We start from the raw sequence: 23,345 nt of genomic DNA on the forward strand, positions 1-23,345 counted from the left end.
TTGTAGTATCCTTGAGTAAGACCTGAAGTCCTTAGTTTGATTCACACTGATGGCATGTTGTAGCATCTTTAAGTAAGAACCTGAGGTCCTTAGTTTGATTCCCACTGATGGCATGTTGTAGGATCTTTAAGTAGAACCTGAGGTCCTTAGTTTGATTCCCACTGATGGCATGTTGTAGGATCTTTAAGTAGAACCTGAGGTCCTTAGTTTGATTCCCACTGATGGCATGTTGTAAGATCTTTAAGTAAGAACCTGAGGTCCTTAGTTTGATTTCCACTGATGGCATGTTGTAGCATCTTTAAGTAGAACCTGAGGTCCTTAGTTTGATTCCCACTGATGGCATGTTGTAGGATCTTTAAGTAGAACCTGAGGTCCTTAGTTTGATTCCCACTGATGGCATGTTGTAGGATCTTTAAGTAAGAACCTGAGGTCCTTAGTTTGATTTCCACTGATGGCATGTTGTAGGATCTTTAAGTAAGAACCTGAGGTCCTTAGTTTGATTTTCACTGATGGCATGTTGTAGTATCTTTAAGTAAGAACCTGAGGTCCTTAGTTTGATTCCCACTGATGGCATGTTGTAGTATCTTTAAGTAAGAACCTGAGGTCCTTAGTTTGATTCCCACTGATGGCATGTTGTAGGATCTTTAAGTAAGAACCTAAGGTCCTTAGTTTGATTCCCACTGATGGCATGTTGTAGCATCTTTAAGTAGAACCTGAGGTCCTTAGTTTCAACCCCACTGATAGCATGTTGTAGGATCTTTAAGTAAGAACCTGAGGTCCTTAGTTTGATTCCCACTGATGGAATGTTGTAGCATCTTTAAGTAGAACCTGAGGTCCTTAGTTTCAACCCCACTGATAGCATGTTGTAGGATCTTTAAGTAAGAACCTAAGGTCCTTAGTTTGATTCCCACTGATGGCATGTTGTAGCATCTTTAAGTAGAACCTGAGGTCCTTAGTTTCAACCCCACTGATAGCATGTTGTAGGATCTTTAAGTAAGAACCTAAGGTCCTTAGTTTGATTCCCACTGATGGCATGTTGTAGGATCTTTAAGTAAGAACCTGAGGTCCTTAGTTTGATTCCCACTGATGGCATGTTGTAGGATCTTTAAGTAGAACCTGAGGTCCTTAGTTTGATTCCCACTGATGGCATGTTGTAAGATCTTTAAGTAAGAACCTGAGGTCCTTAGTTTGATTTCCACTGATGGCATGTTGTAGCATCTTTAAGTAGAACCTGAGGTCCTTAGTTTGATTCCCACTGATGGCATGTTGTAGGATCTTTAAGTAGAACCTGAGGTCCTTAGTTTGATTCCCACTGATGGCATGTTGTAGGATCTTTAAGTAAGAACCTGAGGTCCTTAGTTTGATTTCCACTGATGGCATGTTGTAGGATCTTTAAGTAAGAACCTGAGGTCCTTAGTTTGATTTTCACTGATGGCATGTTGTAGTATCTTTAAGTAAGAACCTGAGGTCCTTAGTTTGATTCCCACTGATGGCATGTTGTAGTATCTTTAAGTAAGAACCTGAGGTCCTTAGTTTGATTCCCACTGATGGCATGTTGTAGGATCTTTAAGTAAGAACCTAAGGTCCTTAGTTTGATTCCCACTGATGGCATGTTGTAGCATCTTTAAGTAGAACCTGAGGTCCTTAGTTTCAACCCCACTGATAGCATGTTGTAGGATCTTTAAGTAAGAACCTGAGGTCCTTAGTTTGATTCCCACTGATGGAATGTTGTAGCATCTTTAAGTAGAACCTGAGGTCCTTAGTTTCAACCCCACTGATAGCATGTTGTAGGATCTTTAAGTAAGAACTTAAGGTCCTTAGTTTGATTCCCACTGATGGCATGTTGTAGCATCTTTAAGTAGAACCTGAGGTCCTTAGTTTCAACCCCACTGATAGCATGTTGTAGGATCTTTAAGTAAGAACCTAAGGTCCTTAGTTTGATTCCCACTGATGGCATGTTGTAGGATCTTTAAGTAAGAACCTGAGGTCCTTAGTTTGATTCCCACTGATGGCATGTTGTAGCATCTTTAAGTAGAACCTGAGGTCCTTAGTTTCAACCCCACTGATAGCATGTTGTAGGATCTTTAAGTAAGAACCTGAGGTCCTTAGTTTGATTCCCACTGATGGCATGTTGTAGCATCTTTAAGTAGAACCTGAGGTCCTTAGTTTGATTCCCACTGATGGCATGTTGTAGGATCTTTAAGTAAGAACCTGAGGTCCTTAGTTTGATTTTCACTGATGGCATGTTGTAGCATCTTTAAGTAAGAACCTGAGGTCCTTAGTTTGATTCCCACTGATGGCATGTTGTAGCATCTTTAAGTAGAACCTGAGGTCCTTAGTTTGAACCCCACTGATGGCGTGTTGTAGCATCTTTAAGTAAGAACCTGAGGTCCTTAGTTTGATTCCCACTGATGGCATGTTGTAGCATCTTTAAGTAGAACCTGAGGTCCTTAGTTTGAACCCCACTGATGGCATGTTGTAGGATATTTAAGTAAGAACCTGAGGTCCTTAGTTTGATTCCCACTGATGGCATGTTGTAGGATCTTTAAGTAAGAACCTGAGGTCCTTAGTTTGATTTCCACTGATGGCATGTTGTAGGATCTTTAAGTAAGAACCTGAGGTCCTTAGTTTGATTCCCACTGATGGCATGTTGTAGGATCTTTAAGTAAGAACCTGAGGTCCTTAGTTTGATTCCCACTGATGGCATGTTGTAGGATCTTTAAGTAAGAACCTGAGGTCCTTAGTTTGATTCCCACTGATGGCATGTTGTAGCATCTTTAAGTAGAACCTGAGGTCCTTAGTTTGAACCCCACTGATGGCATGTTGTAGCATCTTTAAGTAAGAACCTGAGGTCCTTAGTTTGATTCCCACTGATGGCATGTTGTAGCATCTTTAAGTAAGACCTAAGGTCCTTAGTTTTATTCCCACTGATGGCATGTTGTAGCATCTTTAAGTAGAACCTGAGGTCCTTAGTTTCAACCCCACTGATAGCATGTTGTATTATCTTTAAGTAAGAACCTGAGGTCCTTAGTTTGATTCCCACTGATGGTATGTTGTAGCATCTTTATTATTAGCATTATAGCGGGCATCATTATGAAAAAAGAACTCAGGTCCTGAGTTAACTTTTTAATTACCTTTTACTAAAATCTTGTGCCTTGAAATGCTCTTTTAAGAAAATCTCATGCTCTAAATATGTTAAATATCTTTCCTATATTTAGGTAAAAAGTCGTTTTTTTCATTTTTAAAGAGTATGGGCAGATACTTTTCAAGGGAAGATTAGGGTAAGGTTTAAAAATTCCGCTCTTCCGCATTTTATAAACCGGACGAACAACGCAAGCTTTCAATTTTCAACATGTCACAATTTTCACCCAAAACATTTTTTATTTACAAAAATCAAAAAAATTGTCGTTTAAAATAAATTTTTGCTTATGCTAAGCCAACACATATACAAAGCGTAAACTTGGACTTTTACAAAGGAACACAAATAGCTTCATTTTAGGCTTAACCTAGGCTCAAGATTTCGATGTTCAACTAACAGTTAGGGAAGTTTAAATGAGAGGCCTCCCAGCGACAATGGAAGGCCAACCACTTCTCCGTACGTGGATATTCGTTGGTTTTATTTTTACAAGCGCGTTTTATAAGCGTAAGCGCGTTTTATAAGCGTAAGCGCGTTTTATAAGCGCGTTTTATAAGCGCGTCCGATTAGCTTGTAGTGCCTTCAGGCCGATGGCTTTGATCGACTGTTCGCTTTTTCGAATATCGGATCACCTACGCTATGGCAGGAACTGTTTTCCCCTAAGTTGGCATAGTTTTAAAGCTTTGGTCCGTTTAGGTAGTTAGGTCGCTTGCTGGGTTTTTTGGTAGATGTCTTGCGCTTTAGTCTTATTAGTTAGGTTGCTTGCTAGTTTTTTTGGTAGATGTCTTGCGCTTCAGTCTTAGTAGTTAGGTCGCTTGCGAGTTTTTTTGGTAGATGTGTTGCGCTTCAGTCTTAGTAGTTAGGTTGCTTGCGAGATTTTTTGGTAGATGTGTTGCGCTTTAGTCTAAGTAGTTAGGTCACTTGTTAGGATTTTTGGTAGATGTCTTGCACTACAGTCTTAGTAGTTGGTTCGCTTGCTAGGTTTTTAGGTAGATGTCTTGCGTTTTAGTCTTAGTAGTTAGGTCGCTTGGTAGTTTTTGAGGTGAATAGCTTGGGCTTGTTTGTTTGTGATAAAAATGGTAAAACATCGTTTTTTGTACAGTTTCTAATTCATGTTTATTTGGTAAAATGTTTTTAGTTAAATTATGTTAAGGCAGCCTGGTTTAGTAGTCAGAACACTTGGCTTTTCTATACGAGGTCCTAGACTTAAGTCCCAATGCTCTCATGCAGTAGCGCCCTTGAGTAAGGTGCTATAAACGACATAAACTCTTGCTGGGTCATAACTTATATAGCAGTTTATTTATTGTGCAAATATAATCAATAATACTCTAACCTGCTAAAGGCAACTTAGGACTGGGTCAAGGTAACAGTTGTTACTCTATATTTAGGTCTTGAAGGCGACTTTCTTCCAATGAGTATTTAAAAAGTGGTGACATTTTTCGTACGCCGCATATGAGTAACTACTTCAACTTTTTGTTGACAACGCGTTGAGGAAATGTGATTTTGTAAACAGACCAAAAACAGATGTTTTTAGATTAATCGAGCAAATTATAAAGTAAAAACAAAGAAATGTTAAGATATATTTATGTTAAAAAAATCAGAAAAGTTATGGTCTAGCAATATTTGCCAAAATTGTTTGCGTTAGCTGATATATTCTGGATAAAATTTTAAGTTAATTTTAGGCATAAATTAAATCTTTTTTGCTGAATAATGTTTTTATTATTTTATTAATATTTAAACGAATAACAATCGATTTTTATTTATCAAATTTAAAAATTATATATACTGTAATAATGGCAGCATGGTGTAGTGGTCAGAACACTTGGCTTCACACATAAGGTCCTGGGTTCGATTCTCATTGCTTCCATCAGTCCATGCTGTAGCGCTCTTAAGTAAGGCGCTATAAACTGTATGAACTTGAACCAGCACTTAATCGGCAGCTTTTTTTAAGTTGTCAAGTCGACCTTTCCGCATCACTAATTAATAAATGTAAAAATATATTTTAACAGAATTTAAATTCAGTTTACTTTAACATTAGGAAAACAATTTCAAAATGGTTAAAACATTTAAAGGGGAGCCCATGTATCATTGGTATTGTATAACAATCCTAATGTTGTGTTATGGGTTTGGGGAGTTGGGTCATTTTATGATCGGTGTCACCTCAAAGGAAATGGCACAGGACGTTCATTTTGGAGACATGGCTTGTTTGACTTTGGACATAAATGTTGAAAAACTGTCAAACACAAAATGCAGAGATGTGAAGAATTCAACACAGTGAGTAGTTGTTAATTTTGCATGCTAATATTATCTTGTTTTCTCAGATCTATATTAAGCAATACTAAAGGTAAACGTTAACAAAAATTTGGAGAATGTGAGATGGAACGGCAATTTTGTATTTCACTGTGGGATAAAGTCGGTATTTATTTAGGACTGAGGGATGATTGGGAAAAGTATAAAAATTTTGCCCTTTCTGCATTCAGTGATTTTTTGTTAACGTTTACATATGCCCCCTTACTATTTTCCGAACCCTCAACTTTTTGCATTCTGTATTTTATTACCATCTTATGTATATTGACTGTTTTATTTCCAGTTTCAAAAGGTTTAATTGTAAATAAATCTAACTCCTGACGACATAGTGTAGTGGTAAGACACTTGGCTTCACTAAACTAGGTTCTGGGTTTGATCCCCACTGCTTCCATACTTTAGCTTCTTTAAGTAAGGCCTATTATTAATATAAACTTTTGCTACGACAATTATCAGCAGATTAATGACTGTAAAATATATTTAATAATATCCATAAATTCTAAAGCTAACTTAGATTTACTTTAACATGCCATCAGCTGGAGTCAAACCCAGGATCTTAGTTCTTATTAAAGGATGCTACAACATAACTGTAGTGGGAATCAAACCAAGAACCTCAGGTCTTACTTCAGGATGCTACAACATGCCAGCAGTGGGAATCAAACCCAGGATCTCACGTCTTACTTAACGATGCTACAACATGCTAACTAATAAAGTAAATTATTAATAATCTTAATTTTTAGATGTAATCTCATGGGATGGAATGGAACAATATATTGTGAATGGAATTACTCAGGCCAGGGAATAGAATACCAAGTTCTTGCTGGTCCAATATTTATTGCCATTTTTACTGTTATGGGAGTTGTAATGGGAATTGTTGGCGATAAATATAACAGGTTGATTACCGACTATTTTTTCTTTTTATTTATCCTCAATGTGGAAAGGTCAACTTTACGACTTAAACATAGAGTAACATCATTTACTCCGACCCAGTATCGAGTTGCCTGTAGCAGTTTGGGATATTATAGAGAATATAGTTGCCCGATAATTAAGCTGCTGATTAAGTGCTGGCTCAGCAGGAGTTTATACCGTTTATAGTGCCTTACTTAATGGCGCTACAGCATGAGAGCTTTTTTTTTATAAAATCATATTTTTTTGAGTAAATGAGAGGTAACTGAAAATGTGCTATTGTTAGTAAAATGGTGTTTTTTGGGAATATAGTTTTTGGTAAAATGTCAGTAACTCCATTTTCTATGCAAACCTAAAATCTTTCAAAAAATTTTTTTTATTTATTTTGCTTTTCAATATTTAAATTTTGAATTAACTTTTTATAAAACTCTTTTTATTTTATTGTTTAGAATCCAGATATTATCTGCAAGTGTTTTCTTTTACTCGGTAATGACTTTTACCACCGGATTTGCCGACACTTATTGGTTGTTAGCTTTGCTGAGAGTTGGCTTCGGGGCAGGGTGAGTTTAAAGTTTGTTTCAGTAATTCAAAAAATATTTAAAAAAAAAAAAGTTTGTTGTACCAGTTATTATTTTTAACTAAATTTGTGAGCATGGTGTAGTGGTAAGAGCACTTGGCATCACTACATGAGGTCCTGTGTTTAATTCCCACTGCTCTTATGCTAAAGGGTCTTAACAAACCTTAATAATATCATATTTTTTTGTTTTGTATGTATAATAAATTTTCTTAAAAATCTAAAACTTTTTTTCCCAGAGAGTCGGCCTGTACTCCTCTTACCTCAAGTTTGGTGGCCGACATTTTCTCACAGAAAGTTCGAGCTTTTGCGATGAGTTTTTTCAACTTTGGAATTTATTTTGGATATGGTTTGGCATTTGCTGTTGGAAATTATGTGACTGACGCCAACATTCTTGGAATGGTGAAAATATTTTAAATATTTTTGACCGACAGCTTGGTGTAGTAGTCAGAACACTTGCCTTTACTACATCAGGACCTGGGTTCGATTCCCACTACTCTCATAACGTAGTAGCCTACCCTTTTTTTTAACGATTTATTTTTAGGTTTTTCTATCAAATCAACCCCAAAAAAAAACAAAATTGATTTAAATTTTTTTGAATTTTTTTTTAACTAATCTTTTGTTAATTTTTTCTTAGAGCTGGCGTTGGTGTTACTTTATAGCTGGAGCTCCAGGCATAATTATGGCGATTATTTTATATTTCTCTGTCAAAGAACCAGAACGTAAAATTATAGAACAAGCTGAAGAGAATAACAAATATGAGATAGACTTTGGTATTTAATACTTTTGATAAAATGTTTAATAAATAAAACTGTTTTTTGTATATCTTTATCCTCGATGTGGAAAGGTCGAATGCGCGACTTAAACATAGAGTAACATTAGTTACCCCGACCCGGTCTCAAATTGACTTTGGTAGTTTGGGAAATCATTGATTATAATTACCCGATAATTATGCCGCTGGTTAAGTGCTGGCTCTGTAGGAGTTCATACCATTTATAGCGCCTTACTCAAGGGCGCTACAGCTTGAGATCAGTGGGGATTGAACCCACGACCTTATGTGTGGTGTAGCAAGTGTTCTTACCACTACACCATGCTGCCGTTTTCATTATAAGAATTGTATTTTTTAAGTCTGCCGTAAAATTTCCTATTTTTTTTGGAGAAATGTTTAAAAGTTATTTGGCCTATTTTGCAAACTATATTTTTAACTAAGCTATTTATAAACCTGGCTATAAATTTTATTATTTAGAAAAGCAGTCGGTGTTGAAATCAATTTTGACAACTTTCAAATTATTTATCAAATCTCCAACTATCTTATTGTTACTGGTTGGGGCTTCATTCAGACATTCTGGTGAGTTTTATATTTATGAATAAAATCCTTAGTCGGTGCTTCAACATGCCGCTACTGGGAATCAAACTTTAAACCTCACCCTACATACTGTAGTGGACAGATCACTTGGCTTTACTACATGAGGTCTTTGGTTCGATCCCTTCTGCTCTCGTGCTGTAGTGTCCTTGAGTAAGGCGCTATAAATGTTTGAACTCCTACAGAGCCAGCACTTAACCAGCGGCATAATTATCGGGCAATTATAATCTATAATATTCCAAACTGCTAAAGTTATCTCGAGACTGGGATGGGGTAACAAAAATTCATCTATGTTCAGGTCATGAAGTCGACCTTCCCACATCGAGGATAACAAAATCTAAATCAAATTTTAATATTTTCAGCAAGTTTTTGTTGGTCTTACAACAGTCAGTTATATTTTGATCAATATTACCCCGGCACAGAGGTGGGGTTGTGGATGAGTTTAACTTCCATCGTTGGTGGAACGATTGGGATAATCACTGGTGGAATTTTGTCCGATTTACTCGCTTCTAAATACGGTAATCTTTATTTTGATCATATTATTAAAAATTTGATTTACTGAATGGACACTTTTCTAAAATAGTTTTCGAAAACGGCATTATCTGAAAATTTTGACATAAATTGAAGGTTGGCAGCATGGTGTAGGTGGTCAAAACCCTTGTCTTTACTACATAAGTTCTGTTGTTCGATCCCCACTGCTTTCATGCTGTAGCACCCATGAGTAAGGCGCTATAAACTATATTAACTTCTGCTGAGCCAGCACTTAATCAGCAGCTTAATTATTGAGCAATTATAATATTCCAAACTGTCAACTTGAGACCGGGTCGGGGTAGCTGATGTTACTCTATGTTTAGGTTGTGCATTCGACCTTCCCACGTTAAAGATAAATAAGTGCAATAAAACAGTTTTATTTTCAGAGAAGGGATGGGGTGTAAGGGGGTTAATATAAATGTCCCATTATGTGTAAATTGACAGTGTTATTAATATAACACAAATTTTGTAGATTTGTATTTAGAAATATTCCATTTTTTTGGGGGTTTAATTTTAAATCAAATTTTTTTTAGGTGTACGAACAAGATTGTGGGTTTTGGTCGTTAGTCAAGCAATAGCCTGCCCTCTAGCGGCGGGAACGCTTTACTTTTCTCCGCCTTATGCTTTTATTTCGCTCTTTGGAGCTTATTTATTCGGTAAATAGTTTTATATTTTTTTAAGAGTAACAACAGTTACCCCGACCCAGTTTCGATGACTTTATTGTAATCAAATTTTATTTAAAACACAGCGGAAATGTGGTTCGGAGTTTTGTTCACTGTTTTGGTTGAGTTCTTTCCTGCCCAGTCACGCGCGACAGCGATCGCTATGTTTATTTTTGTGATCAATAATATCGGAGGGAATGCCCCTCTTATAGTACCACCTATGATCAAAGTTTTAGGTTTCAGGGAAGCACTGTACATCGTTTACCCAGGATTTTACTTGGCTAGTAAGTTTTTTTTTTCTTTATAACTGTTTATCCTCGATGTGTGAAAGATCGACTTTACGACCTAAACATGGAGGTATATTTGTTACCCTGACCCAGTCTCGAGTTGTGGCAGTTCGGGATATTATAGATTATAATTGTCTGATAATTAAGCTGCTGATTAAGTGCTGGCTTAGCAGGAGTTTAAGCACCTTACTTAATAACGTTACAGCTTGAGAGCAGTGGGAATCGAACCCAGGACCTCATGCAGCAAAGCCAATTTTTTTGAATAATATTTTATTGGTTTATATAGTTTGATTTTTAAACCCTTTTTTTAGTTAGTTTTACGAAAACTTTTTTCTAATTTCAGGTTCTTTTTTCTTTTTGTTGACTCAAATTTCTCTTCTGCGTGGTTCACCGCACATGAGCATTGAAGCGAATAATTGTGAAGAAAGTGAAGCGATAGTTAATAAAACGAAACTTTAAATTAAAAAAAAAAGTTTTGAATTATTTTAAACATTTATAAATTTAAAAAATTTTATCATGACAATATTTTAGTGAAATTTTTTTTATAATTTTTTGCCAAAATTTTTTTAAAGTTATTTTTAATATTATACTAGTGAGTTATTTTAGTTCCTAAATTATTTGTTGCCATTCTTGCTGTTTTTATTTTCTAATTTATATCAAATAAACAGAAATTTAAATAATTTTACAGTTTTTATTACTTTTAAGATTTTGTATTCCCTTACTTTATAATTACTCCATATTTTATGAGAATTATTGTTTTATATTTCTGAAATATATTTTGTTTTTGTTACTTCTTTTAAAATTTTCAAGAACTTTAAAATTGATATCATCTATTTTTTCAGATTATTTTTCGAAAATGCAAATTATTAATAGTGATGTGCCGATCAAAATGGTGATCGTAAATCGCCGATTTTTGAAGGTATTTTGCGATCACCCGATCAAGGTCCAAAATCGGCAGATCGGTAATTACGTCACATTTAATTTTACGTCACAAATAAACACGCACATGCCTTAACCACATAGATTTCCATAAACTTTTACAGCGCTTTATTTCCGCGCTAGTAAAATTGTTTTTAGTTCTTGTAAATTATACTGAATATTACGGTTAAATATTTAAAAAAACTTGTGAATAAGTAGAAGTGTTTAACATACAGGGTCAATTGTTTTTGTATTTAGTGACGATAAAGTTACCGATTGTTCGGTCACGTTATCCGATCGTGATCTGATCAAAAAAAACGGCGATCGGCACATTACTAATTATTAAAATACTGTAGAAAGTTTTTTTGTTTTTATGCAACTATGCTTTTACAATTATTAAAATATTTAAATGTTAAAGACATGAAATTAAAAATAAAGACATGTTTTTTTTACAAAAAAAACTTGTGACTAATTCTCCTAAATTTAAAGATTGCCTTTTTCTACCAGTTTCAAACCAGCATTTATAAACGAATGTTCGTTTGCTGGGATCGCATTTTGATTGCTAGGCTAAAGTGGTTAAGGTATATATAGAATAACTTTACGAAAAAATACCAGAATTTATAAACAAAACTTATTTTTAAACAGTGGGGCTCAGGGTCGTACATTTTAATTTTATTTTAACGTAAGGTTGTTGTCAGAATATATTTTATCAGCTTTTGAGGTGTAGATAACAGAGGTGGTTCATGGGCTATATAACTAGAAAGGAGGAATAATTTTAAAAAATCGCAGCACCGCGGGATGAGTCTGGCGCAAAATTTTGATTAGTTGAATGCAGTTTATATCTTGAATAATGTAGGATCTAATAAACTACTATGGCTTAAACAATTATTAAACCCCAATAGAGTACGCTGTAAAGATGGGCATCGTTAAGAAGGCTACACTTAATTAAAACAAAAATGCGACACAAACTATATGATACGAAACACAAACCACAAAGTATTTAATTAACAAATTAAGTATGGAAGCGAAAGTCTAATTGTATGTTAAACCTTACTTCGGCCTTACTTTTTTATGAGTTTTTACGTCCAGCGAACTGACCAAAAAGGTAACCAGACACTTCAGCCCGAAGATTTTTTTCAAAACAGCGGGGATTTTGCATTTTAATTACTGCGAAAAATTTTATTTTCGCGTATTCCTATACAGTTTTTTAGACAGTATTTGAAATAAAATAAGCAGTAAATTAATAGTTTTTTTAAAGAATAATGTGCAAGAACATGTTATCTTTCTTTTCCCGTGTCAATTTATTTTTTAATTTTACAAACTAAAACCTATAACAAAATAATTTGAAAGCGCGCGCTTTTAGGTGACGCAAGACAATGCCTTATGATATCACGTATTTTGCCAAATAGGGGCCTATTTCTAAACAATATTTGAAGAAAAAGCATTAATTTATCATTTTTTACACTGAAGAGTGTGCATAAATATGTTATTGGTTATTGCCCGTGTTAATGTATATAAATTTATATACTAAAACACGAAGAATAAAACGTTTAAAGAGTTGCCAGAAGGTTCGTCCCGCAAAAAAAAACGGCGGGGAGTCGGCGATGAAATTCCCGTGTATAAAGTCAGCGTAAGACCATATTTTACCGATATTTAAAATAAAAATTTTGCATAAAGTACAGTATATATAAAAGTTTTTATTGGTTGTTACGTTAATGACATATGTTAGTTTTTAGAAATTATTTTTTTTGAAGATTTTTGTTTCAAAAACCTTTTTATAAACGGATTAAAGACGGGTGCTTCTGGCCTTCAAAATTTTACGACTATAAGCTTTCGGCCTGCAAAATTTTACGACTAATAGCTTTCGGCCTGCAAATTTTTTTATTAAACTACGGGGAGCCTGCAGCGTTAAGCCCGCGTATACTTTTAACGCAAGAACATATTTTACCGATATTTAAAATAAAATTTGGCGAAAAGTATAATAGTTAAAAAAGTTTTAACCGGATGTTAAGATAAATATATATGTTAATTTTTTAAATATTTCATATTTTAAAGATTTTTATCTAGAAAACGTAATTTTAAAACGCATTAAATGACATAAAGTTTATTGATCACCTAGGGAAAAGATTGTCGTTAACTGCCCGCACAATGGCAACTGTTGCGCTATTTAGTTCAATGACAACTGTTGCGCTATTTAGATCAATGGCAGCTGTTGCGCTATTTAGTTCAATGGCAGTTAAATTAAACTGTGAGGCAGGTCGTCGCTGAGTGGCACCAGAGGTCTGCTGTTTAAAATTCGTTCCACCTCAGCCATCAATGGGGGACAAGACATAGATTGTTACCGAATTCCCATGCCTGTTATGATACTTACAATGAGCTCGGTTACAACCTGGTTAGATGGAAGAATCATCGGATGTTTGGTGATTAAAGGGACAGATTATGTAGCCTGCCACCAACGTACATATTGCCTTTGACTAAAACCGGGCTTCAGTTCTTTCAGCGATAAAACTAAATACAACCATAATCAATATTAAGGTTTAAAACATCTGGGTATACTAATGTTCTCTCAATCAACAAGAGTGTTAAGCCAATTATTCTAAGTGTTAATATGTTGTTCTGGAACCAGATCGTAAAAGCACTTCCACGAGGCTGTTAGTAAAGTCCCTGTAATAAAACGTCATTAAAAGAAACAACGCCGAGTTTGCAGCACAATCAAACACTATAATGAACTTAGGGCCCGTACAGTGGTGTGGTTTATACCATGTTATATCGTTTACACAATTCCTATTAGCCAATACAGTCACATGTCCTTATTTTACATATTTATCGATTTCTTTCCTATATTGGCTAAAAGTTTCAGGGTTAGCAATAAACTTCTTTTTCAATGATTGCAGCCTTTGAAGTGACATCTTTCTATTCGTTAAAAGTTTAATATATTTCTTTTTCCAGGGTAATACAACTTCATAGTGTCAGCCATTTCGCCAAACTGTTTTGTTCATAATTTTCAACGTACTTTTGTCGTTTAATGATATTTCGCTCTTTTGCGCACAATCAAGGTCGTGAAAATTGCTTGACAAAAACATCTGAAATTTCTTTGCATGATGTCGATACTTGTTCAGGCTCATGCATAAAGTTAACATTAGTTCGTTGGGAGGATTTTCTTGGGTTATGGTCTGAGCCAAACAACGCCCAACCCAACGCCTTATGCGGGCCAAAAGGCTGGCACTTTTTGCCGTAACGCCATTCAGAAACCCTGAATGCATCGTGAACATTGTTTCCCAGAAGTAGCTCCACTGATTTTGTTATAAGTTCAGGAAACTTCAGGTCACGCAGATGCGGATACATGTTTGCCACTTTCTTGGTTGTAATGCTGTCACCTATATTGACAATATGATCAAGTACCAAAAGCTTTTCGACAATAAACGATTCGGTTTGACCTCCTTTACATACAGTGAGTCAACTCGGCTCCCATGACTAGTTACTTAATTTGCTGTATAAAGCTCGGTGTGTTCTTTTGTCTCCTTCTAATTTCTTTGCAAGGCTTGCAGTACAAATACTTGTATCTGAACCGTCATCCAGAAAAGCGTTCACAAAATTACTTTGATTGTTGCCCCACACTTTAACTGGCACAATCTTGAAACGTTTCACATTTTTAACGCTGTTATGGGAAACCTCGTTGCATGTCACAATAGTTGACTTGCTTTACGGCTCCGATAGCGAGCTTTGTCGTCACTTTAGTAGATTATGACATCACAATTAAATTTTAAAAATTATTTGAATGCGTTACTAGATAAAATTGTTTAAGTTTACAAATATTAACGTAGTTTGGTTATTAAGTTAATTAAAAATTGTCATAAGTAGATATCGTAAAGCTTCTGACTGTAAGTCTATATATACAAGAAAAATGAGGCGACTTTACATTTCCATTCAAACAGTCAGAGACTAACACTCAAACAGTTTAAGTTACTGCCGCTTCAAATCTTAATAGATAACAATTCGAATGGGTATTTTATTGCGTTCCTATCATTGTTACATCATAGTGTCGTCACATCTCGTTTAAAAAGTTTTTTTTTAATTTTAAATAACAGCCGATTTAAAATTAATCAAGATATAATTTTTGGTGCGTTTTGGTACCTGCGTGTTTTGATACAAAAATGTCGGAACAGACGGAAAGTTATTTCCAATTATTTGTGATAAATATTAATAACAAAATTATAACTAGCTTGTTAAATGAGTTTAGAATAAAACGATTGTAACTTAAAACTTGCCGAAATGAGTTTGAAAATATTTATGTTTTTGTGCTTCTGGTTATGCTTAGCTGCATCCCAAAACAACCAAGTTTGTTTTAATGCAAGCCCCGATAGTCCCGCTTTCAGGGAGCTAAGATCAACCCAAGGGAGACCAGGCAAGCTTGGCCCAGCTGGGGAGAAAGGTGAAAAAGGTTCAAGGGGTGAAATTGGGGCAATTGGGGCTACTGGAGAGTGTTCATGTCATGATGAAATTGTTGCAGTAATAAAACGAGTTTTTCCTGATAAAGCAGGTATTTTGGTTACTTTATATTTGTTAAATAATATCATCTTACTGGTAGAACCTCAAAACTAAAATAAAAACAATTTTAAGACAATTAAATAACTTTTTAAACCTTGCAAGTATATTTTGTATGGTTTATTAACATTGTTAGTTATATAAACAAGTATACTTAATATAGTGGCATTTTTAAAGTGCTAAAACTGATCTGTAAAATTAATTTTATCATAGATATTTAGTTATTATTTTAACGAACGATGTTAAGTTATTATGTCAGTTTTATTTAAATAAATTTTTAATTTAAATAACTTTAAATGTTTTATGGAATCTGTGTCCATAAAAATACAGCTTTTAAAATTTGTAAATTTATATTTGTTGTCAAATTTTGAGTTACGAGGTTCTAACAGTAAGCAGACAATATAACAATTTATAAACATTTTGTAATATTGAATTTTACAATTTAAATATTTAAGAGTTAAGCTAAATCATGCCAACTTATAAGATTAATTCTAAATAAACATAAATATTTATAGTTAGTGTATGTGCGCTTGGGTTAAAAGATGGAAGAATACCGGATAGTGACATCACAGCTAGTTCTTATTATAGCAACACATCACCACATACAGCAAGGTTGGATGCTGATACCATGGGTTGGTTACCTAAACAAAGTGAGTTGTTGGAATTATTTTCTATCTTATAATAAAGTTTCACAACTTTTGTAATTAGTGGAAAATAAACATTAACATTGTTTTAATTAATAGACAGGGTTGGGGAATGGATCCAAATTGACCTCAAGACACCAACTCAAGTGACAGGAGTTGTGACACAAGGAAATTACTATAGTTCTTATTGGGTCACCAGCTTTAAGATATCTTATGGTTCCAATACATCAGATATGCAGTTCATCCAAAATAATGGAAATGATCTGGTAAGCTTAAATTTAAAACGAAAATTCATTTTGTTTAACTTATTAAAGTTTAGAAACAGTTTTTAATTAATTGGTGTTAATTAATTTAAAAAAACTTATTTTATTAAAAATGTTTCAATTAAAATCACCAAAACTTGTTTTTAAAAGTTGTGTGATGTTTACAAGCTAGATAATAATAACCAAGCAAACCATTGTTTAAACAATCCCCATTCTAATTGTTTTGTGACGTCATAGCTTGTTACAAAACTTAATTATGCGTCGTGTAACAATAAAGGGTCTGCGACAGTTTTAAATTTTTTATTAATCTAAAAGTAAAAGTTTTGTAATTTTAAAAATTAACATTGTAAAAATCCCGCGAACCGGTATAAAAACGTTTTTTATTAAAACATGTCCAATATAGCAATATTGATGTTTTTTTAAATTCTACAGGTACTAAGACTAAACTGGATTACAATTTTTTACCGATTTTGTATTTCAATTTTATTATTTTCCAGTGCTGACTATCACTTACATTTTAAGCCCCAAATGGGGTTTACTACTTGTTGAAAGACATTTTTATGTTTTTCCAAGTAGTAAATAAGTTGTGAGTTTATAATTTAACGCAAGTTATAATCTACTGTTTTCTTAAGACCGAACGTAGCTACTTTGGTCCCAGTGTGCGAAGTAGCTTGGAAAGTAGTTTATAGTACTTAACTTACTTAAAACAGCTTTCTTTTTAGCCTTAGTGTTAATTAAAAAGAGTTTTTTAAAGTGCAGGCTACATTTGATTTTGTGGTTGTGATTTTTGTCCATAAAACTGTTTTTTACAAGACATGGAACGTATTTATATCACGTTGCTATGGACGCTGTTCTAGCTCCCTAAAAAACAGTGTCAACACGAATGCTTAAATTTATGCACAACCTAAATATAAAATCAATAACTTAAATTTAAGCATCGTCGTAACATTTTTTTATTTAAAATAGCAAAAATCCGTAACTTTTGGGCAGGAAATAAGCCATTTAGATTGTAATCAGGGGCTGGCAAACACGTCACAATGCCCTTTATAAACATTTTAATTTTGCATGTTGCAGTCCCTTTAAGTTAAATGTAAAGCGATGAACAACGCGCGATTAAAAAAGTTATAAATTTAAATAATTAATATCTTAAACCTGAATATTATTACGTTAAATATTATATTAAATCTTTTTAAGGTCTTTGTTGGTAATGAAGATTATAATGTTCACAAGTTGAACAACTTTCCTCAACCTATAAGTGCTCGCTATGTTCGATTGTATCCACAAACCTGGTATAGTGGTCCCGTTCATGGTCCCGTTCTTCACATGGAGCTTTTATCTTGCTAGTAATCACATATTTCTTTCGGTTAATTATTTTAATTCCTAGTTGTAAATTAAAATTCTTTAGTTATGTACTATATTAAAACTTTTAAAGTAATTAATTTTATAATTTGAACAAATAATCCGTGTTATTATATTTAAATCTTACAAAATTCTGTAAATATACTAAAATGTTAAGGCTGTAATAGTTGCGTTTATTAAATGTGTGAATAAACATAATGTAACAAAGTCTATAGTAGTAATGTTTAAATTTCCTATTTTCAAGTGAACAGTTACTGCAATGTCAAGTCGTGGGTCTAATATTTGGTAAAGACAGTAATCAAAGATAGTGAAAGTAAAGCAATGTGCAATAAATGTAAATTAGTTATTTCAAGTGGCTGTCCAGGCAACAAAAGAAGTATTAATACTAAAAATTTGCAGCCATTTTCATTGACGAAATGTTTTAAATAACGAAGGTTTTAGAGATCTTATGAAAGTTCTAGAGCCCAGGTTTAAAATAACATCTCGCACAATACTACCTGCTCTTAAAACAGAGGTGTGGAAAGGATTAGAAGACGAGATTGAACAAAAAGTTGGTGCTGTTACGATTACTACTGATTTGCGGACCAACAAGCAAACAATTAGCTACATCGGTGTAACTGGGTCAAACAAAGAAGGTATTGGCCCTATTAATGTCACAATTGTAACTTATTTTGGATAAATCCACATAAGCTAACTTTTAATTTTATAAACAAACAGTTTTTGATGTTGATTTGAAATGGAATTGTTATTTTTATTTGCTGACAAGCTTTGACGTATTTTTCCTCCCTATTTAAATAATAAGTTTCAATGCTTTTAACTATAACTTGTTTATCGAATTTGCGGGTTATTTAACAACTCTTTTCACATGGGAACTCTAACCTCGTTTTTCTGGTATTAAATCATTTTTAAACAATTCATTTCCTATTTTTATTAGGTGCAAATGTTGTTTTAGAAACAGTTATGCAATTTCGTTCTGCTGAACGAACGCCACTCAATAAACATGGATTTAGACATTACTTAAATTGATTTCGATTTAACTTAAGTTTTCGACTTAACTTAAATTTCTGAGTTTATTTCCGTAAGAATTAGCCAGAATTTTATATTATTGTAAACAACCAACAACTAAAAACATTTCGTAATTAATAAAAACAAAAAAATATGATATTATTAAGGTTTGTTATTCCGTGTTATATTAATTAAATCTTACAAAAAATAAAATTCTGTAAATGTACTAAAATGTTAAGGCTGTAATAGTTGAGTTTATTAAATGTGTGAATAAACATAATGTAACAAAGTCTATAGTAGTAATATTTAAATTTCCTATTTTCAAGTGAACAGTTACTGCGATGTCAAATCGTAGGTCTAATATTTGGTAAAGACTGTAATCAAAGATAGTGAAAGTAAAGCAATGTGTAATAAATGCAAATTAGTTATTTAAAGTGGCAGGCAACAAAAGAAGTTATAATACTAAAAATGTGCAGCCATTTTCATTGACGAAATGTTTTAAATGACGAAGGTTTTAGAGACCTTATATAAGTTCTAGGGCCCAGGTTTAAAATACCATCCCGCACAATACTACCTGCTCTTAAAACAGAGGTGTGGGAAGGATTAGAAGACGAGGTTGAACAAAAAGTAAGTGCTGTTACGATTACTACTGATTTGCGGACCAGCAAGCAAACAATTAGCTACATCGGTGTAACTGGGTCAAACAAAGAAGGTATTGGCCCTATTAATGCCACAATTGTAACTTATTTTGGATAAATCCGCATAAGCTAACTTTTAATTTTATAAACAAACAGTTTTTGATGTTGATTTGAAATGGAATTGTTATTTATTTGCTGACAAGCTTTGACATATTTTTCCTCCCTATTTAAATAATAAGTTTCAATGCTTTTAACTATAACTTGTTTATCGAATTTGCGGGTTATTTAACAACTCTTTTCACATGGGAACTCTAACCTCGTTTTTCTAGTATTGAAATATTTTTCCAACGATTCATTTCTGCTTTTTATTAAATGCAAATGTTCGTTTTAAACAGTTAGGCAATTCCGTTCTGCTGAACGGACGCCACTTAATAAACATGGATTTAGACATTACTGAAATTCTGAGTTTATTTCCGTAAGAATTAGCCAGAATTTTATATTCATGTAAACAACCAACAACTAAAAACAGTTTGTAATTAATAAAATTCGCTTCATATTCTTGCATGATTCCCACTGCTGGCATGTTGTAGCTTCTTTAAGTAAGAACCTGAGGTCCTTAGTTTGATTCCCACTGATGGCATGTTGTAGGATTTTTAAGTAGAACCTGAGGTCCTTAGTTTGATTTTCACTGATGGCATGTTGTAGTATCTTTAAGTAAGACCTGAGGTCCTTAGTTTGATTCCCACTGATGGCATGTTGTAGGTTCTTTAAGTAAGAACCTAAGGTCCTTAGTTTGATTCTCACTGATGGCATGTTGTAGCATCTTTAAGTAAGAACCTGAGGTCCTTAGTTTGATTCCCACTGATGGCATGTTGTAGGATCTTTAAGTAAGAACCTGAGGTCCTTAGTTTGATTTTCACTGATGGCATGTTGTAGGATCTTTAAGTAAGAACCTGAGGTCCTTAGTTTGATTTTCACTGATGGCATGTTGTAGCATCTTTAAGTAAGAACCTAAGGTCCTTAGTTTGATTCTCACTGCTGGCATGTTGTAGGATCTTTAAGTAAGAACCTGAAGTTCTTAGTTTGATTCCCACTGATGGCATGTTGTAAGATCTTTAAGTAAGAACCTGAGGTTCTTAGTTTGATTCCCACTGATGGCATGTTGTAGGATCTTTAAGTAAGAACCTGAGGTTCTTAGTTTGATTCTCACTGATGGCATGTTGTAGGATCTTTAAGTAAGACCTGAGGTCCTTAGTTTGATTCCCACTGCTGGCATGTTGTAGGATCTTTAAGTAAGAACCTGAGGTTCTTAGTTTGATTCCCACTGATGGCATGTTGTAGGATCTTTAAGTAAGAACCTGAGGTCCTTAGTTTGATTTTCACTGATGGCATGTTGTAGGATCTTTAAGTAAGAACCTGAGGTCCTTAGTTTGATTTTCACTGCTGGCATGTTGTAGCATCTTTAAGTAAGAACCTGAGGTCCTTAGTTTGATTTTCACTGATGGCATGTTGTAGCATCTTTAAGTAAGAACCTAAGGTCCTTAGTTTGATTCCCACTGCTGGCATGTTGTAGGATCTTTAAGTAAGAACCTGAAGTTCTTAGTTTGATTCCCACTGATGGCATGTTGTAAGATCTTTAAGTAAGAACCTGAGGTCCTTAGTTTGATTCCCACTGATGGCATGTTGTAGGATCTTTAAGTAAGACCTGAGGTCCTTAGTTTGATTCCCACTGATGGCATGTTGTAGCATCTTTAAGTAAGACCTAAGGTCCTTAGTTTGATTCCCACTGATGGCATGTTGTAGCATCTTTAAGTAAGACCTAAGGTCCTTAGTTTGATTCCCACTGATGGCATGTTGTATAATCTTTAAGTAAGAACCTGAGGTCCTTAGTTTGAATCCCACTGATGGCATGTTGTAGGATCTTTAAGTAAGAACCTGAGGTCCTTAGTTTGATTCCCACTGATAGCATGTTGTAGGATCTTTAAGTAGAACCTGAGGTCCTTAGTTTGAATCCCACTGATGGCATGTTGTAGCATCTTAAAGTAAGAACCTAAGGTCCTTAGTTTGATTCCCACTGATGGCATGTTGTAGTATCTTTAAGTAAGAACCTGAGGTCCTTAGTTTGATTCCCACTGATGGCATGTTGTAGCATCTTTAAGTAAGACCTGAGGTCTTTGGTTTGATTCCCACTGATGCCATGTTGTAGGATCTTTAAGTAAGAACCTGAGGTCCTTAGTTTGATTTTTACTGATGGCATGTTGTAGGATCTTTAAGTAAGAACCTAAGGTCCTTAGTTTGATTCCCACTGATGGCATGTTGTAGTATCTTTAAGTAAGAACCTGAGGTCCTTAGTTTGATTCCCACTGATGGCATGTTGTAGCATCTTTAAGTAAGACCTGAGGTCTTTGGTTTGATTCCCACTGATGCCATGTTGTAGGATCTTTAAGTAAGAACCTGAGGTCCTTAGTTTGATTTTCACTGATGGCATGTTGTAGGATCTTTAAGTAAGAACCTGAGGTCCTTAGTTTGATTCCCACTGATGGCATGTTGTAGTATCTTTAAGTAAGAACCTGAGGTCCTTAGTTTAATTCCCACTGATGGCATGTTGTAGCATCTTTAAGTAAGACCTAAGGTCCTTAGTTTGATTCCCACTGATGGCATGTTGTATAATCTTTAAGTAAGAACCTGAGGTCCTTAGTTTGATTTTCACTGATGGCATGTTGTAGCATCTTTAAGTAAGAACCTGAAGTTCTTAGTTTGATTCCCACTGATGGCATGTTGTAAGATCTTTAAGTAAGAACCTGAGGTTCTTAGTTTGATTCCCACTGATGGCATGTTGTAGCATCTTTAAGTAAGAACCTGAAGTTCTTAGTTTGATTCCCACTGATGGCATGTTGTAAGATCTTTAAGTAAGACCCTGAGGTCCTTAGTTTGATTCCCACTGATGGCATGTTGTAGGATTTTTAAGTAAGACCTGAGGTCTTTAGTTTGATTCCCACTGATGGCATGTTGTAGGATCTTTAAGTAAGACCTAAGGTCCTTAGTTTGATTCCCACTGATGGCATGTTGTATAATCTTTAAGTAAGAACCTGAGGTCCTTAGTTTGAATCCCACTGATGGCATGTTGTAGGATCTTTAAGTAAGAACCTGAGGTCCTTAGTTTGATTCCCACTGATGGCATGTTGTATAATATTTAAGTAGAACCTGAGGTCCTTAGTTTGAATCCCACTGATGGCATGTTGTAGGATCTTTAAGTAAGACCTGAGGTCCTTAGTTTGATTCCCACTGATGGCATGTTGTAGCATCTTTAAGTAAGACCTAAGGTCCTTAGTTTGATTCCCACTGATGGCATGTTGTATAATCTTTAAGTAAGAACCTGAGGTCCTTAGTTTGATTTTCACTGATGGCATGTTGTAGCATCTTTAAGTAAGACCTAAGGTCCTTAGTTTGATTCCCACTGATGGCATGTTGTATAATCTTTAAGTAAGAACCTGAGGTCCTTAGTTTGATTTTCACTGATGGCATGTTGTAGGATCTTTAAGTAAGAACCTGAGGTTCTTAGTTTGATTCCCACTGATGGCATGTTGTATAATCTTAAAGTAAGAACCTGAGGTTCTTAGTTTGATTCCCACTGATGGCATGTTGTATAATCTTAAAGTAAGAACCTGAGGTCCTTAGTTTGATTCCCACTGATGGCATGTAATAGTATCCTAAGGTAAAAACGTGAGGTCCTTAGTTTGATTCCCACTGATGGCATGTTGTAGCATCTTTATTATTAGCCTTATAGTGTGCATCATTATGAAAAAAGAACTCATGTCCTGAGTTAACTTTTTAATAACCTTTTACTAAAATCTTGTGCCTTGAAATGCTATTTTAAGAAAATCTTATGCTCTAAATATGTTATATATCTTTCCTAAATGTCAGCTCTACCTAAATTTAGGTTAAAAGTCGTTTTTTAAATTTTCAAAGAGTATGAGCAGATACTTTTTATGTTAATGACGTTAAAAAAGTTGGAAGCACTGGGATTCCACGTTTCTTTCCGTTAATTATTTCCGTAAACGAAATTCTCGATTTTTAATAATTTTTTTGCAAGTTTTTAGAATTTATTCTGAAATAAAGAAATTTGTTAACGTAGCAAAGTAAATAAACACTTTAAAGCTTAGAGCTTTAATAGGGTCGTCCGCCAAGTTTATGAATGCGGAAAGGGCGG

The 23,345-nt window shown here is 34.4% G+C and overlaps 1 protein-coding gene across 1 annotated transcript; it reads left to right on the forward strand.

The window, feature by feature from the left end:
- Positions 1–5,189: 5,189 nt before the first annotated feature.
- Positions 5,190–12,949, forward strand: LOC145755973 (MFS-type efflux pump MSMEG_3705-like). The gene is made up of 11 exons (XM_082572184.1): positions 5,190–5,410; positions 6,181–6,333; positions 6,796–6,906; positions 7,160–7,322; positions 7,558–7,647; positions 8,211–8,268; positions 8,646–8,801; positions 9,348–9,470; positions 9,563–9,760; positions 10,107–10,190; positions 12,801–12,949. The coding sequence occupies exons 1-11, from the start codon at positions 5,190–5,192 to the stop codon at positions 12,947–12,949; spliced, it is 1,506 nt and encodes a 501-aa protein (XP_082428310.1).
- The last annotated feature ends 10,396 nt before the right edge of the window (positions 12,950–23,345 follow it).

Source organism: Corella eumyota, chromosome 6, assembly GCF_963082875.1.
Source record: "Corella eumyota chromosome 6, kaCorEumy4.1, whole genome shotgun sequence".
NCBI lineage: Eukaryota > Metazoa > Chordata > Ascidiacea > Phlebobranchia > Corellidae > Corella > Corella eumyota.

Excerpts from the sequence above, each read along its gene's own strand:
- LOC145755973 (XM_082572184.1), top strand. The coding sequence starts at position 5,190 with ATGGTTAAAACATTTAAAGGGGAGCCCATGTATCATTGGTATTGTATA. Across the intron at positions 5,411-6,180 it reads GATGTGAAGAATTCAACACA|ATGTAATCTCATGGGATGGA; the intron begins GTGAGTAGTTGT and ends CTTAATTTTTAG. Across the intron at positions 10,191-12,800 it reads AGCGAATAATTGTGAAGAAA|GGAAAAGATTGTCGTTAACT; the intron begins GTGAAGCGATAG and ends TTGATCACCTAG.